Source organism: Lathamus discolor, chromosome 14, assembly GCF_037157495.1.
Source record: "Lathamus discolor isolate bLatDis1 chromosome 14, bLatDis1.hap1, whole genome shotgun sequence".
Lineage (NCBI taxonomy): Eukaryota > Metazoa > Chordata > Aves > Psittaciformes > Psittacidae > Lathamus > Lathamus discolor.
Genome location: NC_088897.1, coordinates 10,815,531 through 10,826,996, shown reverse-complemented (window position 1 = coordinate 10,826,996; position 11,466 = coordinate 10,815,531). Strand labels below are relative to the sequence as shown.

The following is an 11,466-nucleotide window of genomic DNA, read 5'->3' as shown; positions in this document are numbered from 1 at the left end:
CAATGGCAATGAAGGTTGTTGCTCACGAGCACAACATAATTAATGTGTGCTCTCTCACATGTTTTTTTTCCTCAACCTTGGTGTCATGTTGAAGGAGAATTATGAAAGAGGAAGAAAAAAATCCTTTTTTCTCAAACCTCTGTTTCTGTTGGGAAAGAGGATCTTTTTGGTACAGTGCCAAATGAATGAACTTGCCCAAAACACATTTTGTGATCAATGATTGCGATATACTTAATGGAGCTGAAGTTGTTTATTCAGAATATACTCTTTTTATGTGAAGAACATTGGATGTGCTTGAAAATGACAGAATTAAAGATCACAGTTTGGGTCAGTCTTGAGTTGTTTCGAATAGTCTTAAGAGAACTGGAAATAAAGCAGTCAAAGCACGTGTGTCAAGTAACAGCATTATAAATAATACAGCCGCAGTAAATACAGGCTCGCATTCAAGTTTTACCGTGCATCTTATAAATTAAGCTCTTGCAAGCTGTTTCTTGATGATAATTAGTTTACCTCCTTGAAGGAGTCACTGCCAAAATAATCTTTCCTTTATGTTGTATATATTCTTTATCTGTGAGGCATAGTTGACTTGTTTTGATAATTGATGATATCAGCATAAATGTGGTTTCAGGACAAATATTAAAGTCATTAATAAGGTGCAGACGTTGAGAAGCCCTTCCATGCTCATTTCTTTTCCTATGCATTGTACTGTGATAGAAAAAGGATGATGAAGTGAAAATCTATCTTTTGAAATGTAAAGAAGAGAAAGTAAGTCCCTGTCCTGAGCTGAGACAAGCCTCTTTAACAGCAGTTTAAAAGGAAGTGTTTGAAACTGCACAATACCTACTCACCTAGGTTTATTAGGGTGCCAAACAGGATCTCGAATTCACCTCCACAGAATGTGGAGCATTTGATCTGATCAGCTCTCTAAAAAATAACTCTTTTGGCTGGAAGCATCCCAGTTCTGTCTGGGTTCATTCTGAACTTGCAGTGTTCCCTTTAAGAGCTGAGGTGTACAGGCAGGCTGATGATGTGCATGATTTCATAAGGCAGAATAATTAATCATTGCTTTTAAAATTTTATGTCATTTCTGCTTTTTGGTTTGGATTGGAAGCAACCTTTCTGCAACATTTATTTAGTCAATAAATAAGTGTACCAGATGTGCATGTGCAAATACTCCTTTTCTGTTTATGTTTTATAGGGATTTGAGAGAAGGAGCTTGCAGGGTTAGGGAGCTAGATAAAGCCTCTGGTAGTATAATGTCTTTGTTAGGATGTTGTGATACCACTGAAGATACCCCAGCAATCCTGTAAACAGAGGTACTCTTTACATAATGCAGTGTAAAAAGAACAGCAGGGTTTCTACTCTTTCCTACTCTGCTCTTCTAATTATTGCGTTTATAATGCAAAGTATTGCTAGTCCATCCCATCCTCCTGAAGATGGACCGTGGAAGCATTGTAGTTGGCATTTCTATGCATGTTTTTTCTGTGCAGGAAAGGAAATTGCTGATAAGCAGTAAAAGCACAATGTAATATGCAGAGTTAAATACATGTGTATCGGATGTGTGTGTTTATGTACAGTGTAATGTGATGCAGTAGGCAGGAAAATGTTTTCTCTGTTGGAAAACTCCCATTTCCTCATCTCACAGGAAGTGCTAGAACTGGACAGAGCTGTTACAGTGTGTGTCGCTGTGCATACAGGCTCTGCTCCGCCCGTGCAGCTGAAGGTGATAGACCCAGAGCTGGGTTGGGAGCAGCAGTCCGGGTGTTGCACAGCACCTATGGCCAATGAGAGTGTGCGGTCAGGACGCGCTTGTGCAGGCGGCCTATGGCGATGGATGGGCTGGAGCAGCAGCCACCCAAATTCCCCCAGCAAATGACATTGTGCTGCAGCAGCGTGTCGGAGCCAATCACACCCGCACCGCACAGCCAATGGGCGCCGGTGTCTTACCCGGCCACGGGCAGGGGCTCTGACTGTAGGACCTTGGTCCAGCTGTACAAACAGCCTTCCTGCAGAGACAGCCCCTCCAAGTTCGTTTCTCAGCACGAGAGCCATCCCTGCTGTGATTCATTTCCCAGCAATAACAATGCCATTGTAAATTATCCGGGGAGTGACGTGCCCTGCCTGCCACGTGATCTTGCCGCTGGTGGGGAGGGCGCCGAAGTCATTTGGGTCTTGTTTCCCATTTAGCATTGCCACGGCTGCCTACCCAGCAGACCTGCCTCCGAGAGCCAGAGGGATGGTGGTAGTTACGGGGCAGAACAAAGTGAGTGGAAACCCGGATGATGCCATGTCGAGCTCGGATGCAGAGGATGATTTCCAAGAGCCAGCCACTCCTACTGCAACCCAGGCAGGACAAGCACTACCTCTGCTGCCTCAGCAGGTAAGAGCTCTCTGGTACTGTACTGATAAGGGCCAGTTATTGCAGCACGTAATGGTCATGTGTCAGAGAATTTGGGATTTCTTTGTTGGAGGATTTATGGATATCGAGTTCAGTTTCCATTAGAAGCTAAATGGCTGGGTAAAGCTAAGTCTCTTGATTTTTTTACTTCAATAGCTTGGCAGAATTACTCATGTTTGATGTTCCATCCATGTTTGGACTTGACAAATACATCTGAGTGTTTATTCTGATACCAGGGCATCTTAAGATGTGATATTAAGATTTTAGGCCTCCTATAAACCTAAATAGAGAGTCACTGGGTTTTTTTTCAGTGTATAGTAAAAAATAGTATGGTATAGTGTAGTATCATAAAGGAACCAGTAGAGTAGCAACTGAGTGCAAGTCCCAGGGTTGGAGAGGGTGATTTGGTTTTGTTTTGTTTCCCCAGAAGAGCCAGGAGGAGGCATTCATGCTATTAATGAATATCTGGTATTAAAGCTGAGTGATTACTGCTACTTCAGATTCCCAACTAACATTAAAACATCCCTGATTACACCCAGAAGTCAGCCAAAGTATTCAAGTTCTTAACCCCTGAACATCACCGCTTTGCGGCAACAGGCTGGGAAAAAAAGCATTTGTCAGACCAAGTCATGTCACATTGGCAAAGACTGCGTGCTGTGTCTTCTAGAAGTTGTAACCCTTTTGGCCTGAACATGTCTGGCAAGGATTAGGGGCTCATTTGTGATGATGTGGTTGCTTCTGCAGTTTCCAGAAGTTGTTCCACTCAACGTAGGAGGCATGTATTTTACAACAAGACTGTCAACACTGAGGCGGTACGAGGACACGATGCTGGCGGCTATGTTCAGTGGAAGACACTACATCCCAACAGATGCTGAAGGCAGATATTTTATTGACAGAGATGGAACCTACTTTGGGTATGTGTCCTCAGTAGTATAGTTTAGAAGTTGTTAATGAAGAAAACTATTTTTAAAGAAATGAAGAAACTATTTGTTTTACTCTTAAGGGCTGAAGTTTTACAGTAGGAAAAGAAAAACAAGTTTTAATTCGTACGTTGTATCTCCTTTCAAGGTGTCAAGTTATTTTGAAGTTTTAAAAAAGAATGTATTTGGCGTTGCTTTTCACAGGAAGCTCTTCTGTTACAACACTTTTTTAATTTATATTACAGTATATATATGATAAAGAGGGAATGGAAGGAATGCATCTAAGTTCTAAACTAGCTGGAAGTATGATGTTTTCAGTGTTTAAATAGGATATAACATAGCTGGTAAAAAGCACAAGCCTCAAATATTATTGCTGCTGATAGTTCACCTTCACCTTCACCGTCAGCATTCCTTCCTGTGTGTTTAGCTTTGTTTTTTAATTAAAATAACCATGATCATATTAATACTCTGAATTGGTATGAGACCACTAGCAAAGGTAAGCAGTGTTCATGGTTTAGTGTTCATGGGTTAAGGTCTTTGCTCAAAGCACACATTGCAATTTAAGTTACATTTCTTCTTCCTCCTTTGTAGACATTTCCTTAATCTCTTCAACAGAGAAGGATTGAATTAGTTTCAAAGCACATCTGGATTGTGCTGTAATCTGGGACAGAAATAGATTAAACCACTATATTTATTAGAAAATAATTGTTTCTCTACATTTGGTAATTTGGAAGTGCCTGGCACTTTGTTGGCAAGTCACTTCATTTGTCATGTTGTCAATCTGAATTGAAAACATAGCTGGAACACAGAGCCAAGTCAGCACGTGCTGTGTTTGTTGACATGCTGATGAAGAATGCAGGAATGCTTTGTTTTATTTGCTATGGTCAGTAATAACTTTGTTAATGCTTATAAAGTGATCTCTTTCCATACTCAAATATCTTGTAGCCTAACACTGTTTCCAAACTAGAAGGAAGTGTTATTATCACTATGATATATACTAAAAGTGTATGTGGCCCTCATCCTGTGAAGAGAAAACTTCCTTTGTAAATGCACCATCCATTCACTACAGTCCTGGTTCTCTGTGGGATGTTGTCCATGTATATAATTCTTCAGGAAAATGGAAAAGATCATTTTGTCACAGACCTAAGTTTGAAATACAGTGATTATCTTCTCTTTCCTGTAAAATACTGTCCCCTCTTCTAAGTGGTTACTCCACTTCAACCTTTTTGTTTAAAATCTGATGGTATTTGTGTTTCAGTGAGTTGTTGAGTGCATTTTGGCAGAAGTATGTTACTTAATAACATTTTTGCCCTTCTTTTAGAGACATACTTAACTTTCTACGATCTGGTGATCTGCCGCCAAGAGAACGTGTGAGGGCAGTTTACAAGGAAGCTCAGTATTATTCCATAGGACCATTGCTGGACAATCTAGAGGATATCCAGCCTCTGAAAGGAGAAAAAGTTAGACAAGCTTTCCTGGGCCTTATGCCATATTACAAAGGTAAATAAACAAAGTAGTATTGACTGTTCCAGCATGATTTGAGTAGTTTAGGTGGTGCTTTCAGCTCTGCTTCAGCTGTCAGACTCCATTGTAGTTGAGAAGTTTATTGTGCACTTTTCATGCTCTTTAGATCTTTGCGGTCTCCACATCAGTTTTGTTCCTGCTGTATCCAAGGATGTGGATTTTTATGCTGCCTTAAAAGAAAGCAAGATCTAGGCCACAACATGTAAGGCTTATTAAAAGGGGAGGTTTCTCTGTGTCTGTGTTTGTGCCATTAGGATGCAACTGAATGAACTTGGGCACATAGTAGGGACATGGAGTTCACAAGATGACAGATTGTTTTAATTACTATATATTTAGAGATATGCAGGTTTTTCTTGTTGCTAATATTATGTTAAGAATAACTTACGCACTGTAGTAATATTTCATATGAAATAATGGCATTTGTTTTACTAAGTGCTTCAGTGTTATTTTCAACTTTTTTATTCTGTTTTTTAGATCATTTGGAAAGGATCATCGAAATAGCAAAGCTCAGAGCTATGCAGAGAAAAGCAAGATTTGCAAAATTGAAGGTCTGTGTCTTCAAAGAAGAGATGCCCATTACTCCCTATGAATGCCCGCACTTCAATTCTTTACGTTTTGAAAGGAGTGAGAGTGAGACAAAGCTATTTGAACATCATTGTGAAGTAGATGTATCTTTTGGGCCCTGGGAGGCTGTGGCTGATGTATATGATCTTCTGCACTGTATTGTGACAGACCTGTCTGACAGAGGGATAACTGTGGATCATCAGTGTATTGGGGTGTGTGATAAACACCTGATAAATCACTATTACTGCAAGCGTCCTATCTATGAATTCAAGATTACTTGGTGGTGAGTTACCTTGTCCAGAACAGTGCAGGGGATAAAAGGACTTCTAGATGACAATTGCTTTTAATATTTTTGCAACGTGTCTCTGGAAATGCATTGCTGCTAACATGTATTGGAATCAGTCTGCTGAAATGTTGGCTAATGCTTAGCTACTCAGCACAAGGGAAAACCTGGTACAGAGGTTGGAAAACCTCTGCAATCTTGAAAAACCAGCCTGAAACAAGACTCTTGGCTCAGGTACCTTAACGAGGCACAAAACAAAATCACCTCATGGAAGTTACAGAGTGGAGCATCTAACATCTTCTATAAGGTGGCACCTTCCATGTGGCTTTAGTATCAGAATCTGCAAAACAGATATTGCAGCTCTCACCTGCATTGTTATAAAGTGGGGGTGCTAAGAATGCTGACATAAGGTGGTTGAATTTTACCCACTTAGAAATGTTTTAGTCACTACTTAAACTTGCCACTTCCTAAAATCGAGTAACACCCAGCATGGAGATTCTGGAAATGTAATTTTTATGTAATAGATCATTAAAAAAAGCAAAAAGAAAGGAGCATTCCCTATATAGTATTAACTGTTGTCATGATTAAGCTATATTTCTTTTTTTAATTAAAAATCTGCATTGTGACTTATAACATTATATTTCGATTATTTCCATTGTTATAAGAAGGAATAGCAGATTTGGAATATATTCCTTAATGCTTTTAGGAATAACTGTTCATGAAAGACTTGTGCCTGTTTTTAGCCTTAGAAATTCTAAATGTTTACAGTATCTACAAAAAAAAAAAGCTCTTTAGAATCAGGTCATTTACAAAGGCTTTTGGTAAATGAGAAAACCCTATGTGTATGTTCCTATTAGCAGAAGTAAGAGGAATATTTAATGTATGTTATTTTATTACTGACTCTTTTTACATTCTGTGATATTAAACTTTGTTCTAGAGTTAGAGTCAAGTGATGATACTAGACAAGTGCTTTCTTCACCTCACCTTCTCCAGGCAATTAAGTCTCATTTTTAACATTCTTGTTGACCCTTCCCGGTATAATATCAGAAAAAATAATTTCATAACCTTCATATTCAAATAATTCTCCAATTATAAACCAATATAGCTGTGTAGTAAATGTCTTTCCATGCTGAAGGAGGCGGACACTGCAGAATCATGTTGTTTTCCGAAGGTAATAGTTGCACTTCTGACATTAGTAACAGCATTCCAAGGCTGGATTACTTAATGTCCAAAACTGAAAGGGAGGACTAAACATCTGAAGATATAACTGTTGTGCGAGGGACAGAAAATCAAGTACTTCTCCAAAAGACCCCACGTGAAGTAGCCTCAAAGTAATCTTAAAGAGAGGGAAAATAAATGTTTGTGTATTGCATTCCGTTGGATTAGCTGATCCAAGAATATTGCTTAATTAAGCTTTTGACCAAAACACTTAAGAAATGTGTTAATTAGAATTATTCTTAAAATCAACTCAGGTAACTGAGAATTTTAATAATTGTAAGAACTTTATGATCAAATTGTCTTGCAAAAAAGAGGCAACTTGTTTGCATTGTCACACTTGTATTTATGTGATTTAGGAGGATTTAGTGATGTGCCTCTCTGAGGTGGGGGCGTACAGCTCTGATGATCTCTTTTCACATGTTTACTTACAGACGATCATTGTCAAGTGCTGAGGTTCATGTCCAGAGCTTAGATTTCAAAATGAAAGGAGGGAGGAAGTCATGTGCATTTGGATCTTCATTTAAGTTGTTTTCTTAAATATTGTCCTTGTGTTACAAGGTGTTGGAATTGTGTTTGACAGCCCAAAATTAAAAGTCAAATGAGACTACTTAAGATATTTAAGTTCAGGTTTTACAGTACCAGTTTAGATAAAGATTACAATGAGAATTGCAGTCTTACTGGGTTAATCAGTAACCATGTATGTATTTCCATGGGACATAAGTCTGGTTTGAATTTCAGCACAAATGGAACAGTCGGATTTAACAGTATGTTTTTAGTTTGGCTGTAAGACTTCTCCTGTTACTCTAGAGAAGCTATGATGGCAAAATCCCTGTTTTGATCATGTTTGCTATTTCTTAATAGGCACACACTGATACAACATTCTCCTAAGGAAGACTAACTAAAAAGACAATTAATCTTAGTTTGTATCACTTGCATCTCATTTGATGCTTTCATCCTTCAGTTCCTCCAGAAGACAGCAAACATTAAGTGCAATATTGAAAGAGAAAGCAGGGATTTGAGCCAACATGCTTTCATTAAACATGTACATTCTGTGTTGTGACTTGTGCAGGTTAACAGTATTGTTACTGACTACACTCCTTCTAAGCAGTCTTTGTTTACAATGATTTAGATGATGTTGCCTAATGTGGGTTCATGTTTTGGCAGAAACAGAAGAGTTGGGCAGGCGGATGTCAGGGAGTTCAATCTAATAACTGGTTTATTATTGACTTACCTTTTCTTGGCGTGTAGCATAACTTTTGAATTCTGCATTTGCAACAGAAATGTGAGTAGCTGATCTACTAAATCCATGTTTAAGATGACTGATGTTTTTGTATATTGTGGATGCTTTATAATTGTCTTATTAAACTAAATGCCTACGTAATACTGCTTTTTTCTTTAGACTTTCTACCTGACTAGGGTAGAGGTTTGCTAGAACATATATTTACCCATTTCCTTGTGCTTCTCCTACTTAGCTTCTTTGCCACTTAAGCATCTAGGTAACTACTTTTCCATCCCCAAATACCCTGTGTTTGCAACCTGATGCCATGAACAAATTGGTCAGGCAATGAAGGGTCTTGCATTACCAATATAATAATTGCTGTGAAAATCATGTTTGCAGATTAGAAGGACAATGCATGCCCATCTGTTTAGCTCATTCAATTTGAAGGAAAGACATTGTGCTCTAAGACAAGACACAAGCTACTTCTGGTTCTTTTGTCTATGGTTCTCAGTATATCTTTGTTTTTCCTAGTGAAATCCAAAGTTGCCTATCACTGCCCCCCAGAACTGAATGCAGCCTGTTCCAAATCTGTCCTGTGCATTAGGCCTGTGCTGGTTTTTTGCAAACATGGAAGAGGGAGGGAATTAGTTCTGTGGTGTATTTCCCCAGGGACAATCCTCCCTAGCTCTGAAGGAATACTTCAGTGGGATCCTGATCCACACTCCCCCACATCTCCATTTGTAGATGAAGGGTAAGAGGCGTAAGGAGATGAAGTGCTTAGCCTGGAGATTCATGGTGAGCTGATGACTCTGGATTCCCCCTTTGTCCTTATCCCTTTCTCTAACCTTTAAGATGTACAACTCTACGTGCAGGAAATTTACTACTTCTCTGCTGCTCCCCCAGATTTATTTACAAGGTGGTTATTTAGTCTGGTTTAAAATTCTTTTAACATTACAATATAGTGACTGATAGTTGCTAATTACTGGCAAAAATAGAGGACTAAATTAATTAAAATCCCTTATATTTATATCATAGTCACTTTAATTTTACTTTCTGCTTTGTTTTTTCCTAAAGGCTGTTAAGAAATGTAAACTCTTACTTCTTAGGGCTTACATCTGTTTCACAATAATATGTTTTCAGCCTAAGTACCTGTGTTTTGGGGTCCCAGGGCCTTGTTTATTGTGTGCTCTGAGCTGAAGTGCACGATCCCTTAAAATAGTGATATAATTAAAGGTCATTATTTTCATTTGGCATTTGCAACCCCTGGGAACCTTCCATCCCAACGTTATTCTCGCCACTCGTTCTTGTTTATAGATGACCTGGTTCAGGTGACATGATAAGGAAGATGATGGAAGTGCCAACAGGGAAAGCCTTGTGTCTGAGCTGATTGTTTGCACCGCATTTCAGGATTGTTTCCATTTTATTTCAAGACGAAGGCTCATCACCATTTATGTGAGGTCAGGCGGAGGATCCAGCCTATCTGGAAACCTGTGTTCATCCGTTTCCTGTGTAAGTTCATTTTGTTGCAATGTGTTGTTAAGGGGGTGGGAGAATCCAGTGGCTGTGGACTGTACAGCAGTGACCTATGGGGGGCTGCCGGGTCACACTACTTGAATTTCAGCATCACTCAGAGATCCGAGGACCTTTATATCACATCTTATACACTGGATTTTTCTTTTCTGCGTAGCAAAGCAATCAAGTTTGAGATGCAACTGCCTGACTTCAGAGCAGAGACTGTAGAAAGATGCTCTCTTAGCTCCTCGTAAATCTCTGGGACATGATATTTCTGTCACTTAACAGCTACTTTAGGCAATTTATAGACCCCTCAGGCTTTAAGTTATGGTTGATATTACTGAACCCTGGAGTTGTGTTGATCTCTTTGGTTACCTGTAGATAAACAGTTGTCAGTGTTTTCAGGTTGGTCACACACAGCAGAGAGGGCCCAGCATAGTCCCAAGTTTTGGGCTATGGAAACATGATTTAACAAATGGAAAAGAACCCTCCAGTCTTTCACTATCATGTTCTGTTACTATCTTCTGTATATAGTCCTCTAATTGGAAGTTGCTTCCCAGAACAGTTCTTAGTCATTTTACTTACACAAGCTCAGTATATGTTTACCTTCACTTTCACTGTGACTTTTGTAAATGGATTTTGTTTTGCTGAATTGCAAATTGTATGTGTCTATGCATTGTAACCCGTAATGCCTTTGAAAATCCAGCCTGGATGCTACCAATCAGGGTTTGGAATTCTCTCCAAATGTGATGTTTAAGTAAGTTGCTGCGTGATGTTTAATACTGTGGTGTATTATTCCTTACGATGTTTGACTTTTCAGTTCAGGTAATACGTAGTCCATGGTTTTTGTTTAAAATACACAGAAGAAAATGTGGATATCAGGTCTGTGGTGTGCAATAAAAGTACATTCCACTGAAAACTGCTGGAATATGGTCTGCAGCCATTACAGTCCTTATGATTTGAGCTTGCTTTGCAAATGAAAATTAAGACACAAATCTCCATTGCAGGCTTCAGTTGACGGCACCAACCACTCACTTGTTCACCATCATTTCCTTCAAAAGAAGGAAACACTTTTGCAGTGTCTGCAGTCTCCCTGGGGAGATGGGCTGGAATCAGCCCTTTCAGTTCTGCTTCTTTCCCCCCATGCTCTTCTGCTCCTATCAGACAGTCCCAAGGAGGGCCAAAGTGTCCCTGCTTGTGCAGTGCTGTTTCTGAAGTAACTAAACTACCCTTTTCCCTGCTGTCTTGCTAATACCATCCCTTGCTTTCACAGCTGGATGCCTGTGTTGAGCCCTGCTGTGGAAGCAAAAAAAACCCAGACACCAAAAACAGCATGAGAGAACTGTGTAAATGAGAAGGGAAAGAGGAGTAAGGTTTAAATAGCACTAGCTCTTTCTGTTCCTTCTGCAGTCTGCGTAAGCACATGCTCGAGAGTGCTGCCTGATCAGAGTTTGAGGTAAAAGCAAAGCATTTGCCATAGAATTATAGAGACCACAGAATGGTTTGGTTTGGAAGAGACCTTAAAGCTCAGCCACGGGCAGGGACCCCTTCCACTGGAGCAGCTTGCTCCAAGCCCCTGTGTCCAACCTGGCCTTGAGCACTGCCAGGGATGGGGCAGCCACAGCTTCTCTGGGCACCCTGTGCCAGCGCCTCAGCACCCTCACAGGGAAGAGCTTCTGCCTAAGAGCTCATCTCAGTCTCCCCTCGGGCAGGTTAAAGCCATTCCCCTTGGCCTGCCCCTGCACCCCTTGCCCAAAGCCCCTCTCCAGGTTTCCTATAGCGCGGCCGGCCCCAGGCAGGCTCTCCCCTGCCTTCCTTCCGGGATCGG

At 40.1% G+C, this 11,466-nt stretch overlaps 1 protein-coding gene across 1 annotated transcript; it reads left to right on the top strand.

The window, feature by feature from the left end:
* The first annotated feature begins 1,824 nt into the window (after window positions 1-1,824).
* On the top strand, window positions 1,825-8,288 carry KCTD7 (potassium channel tetramerization domain containing 7). The gene is given in 6 exon segments (XM_065694316.1): window positions 1,825-1,971; window positions 1,973-2,091; window positions 2,188-2,380; window positions 3,143-3,312; window positions 4,640-4,818; window positions 5,317-8,288. Coding segments are annotated over 6 exon segments (1,185 nt in total). The 3' UTR covers window positions 5,694-8,288.
* Window positions 8,289-11,466: the final 3,178 nt, after the last annotated feature.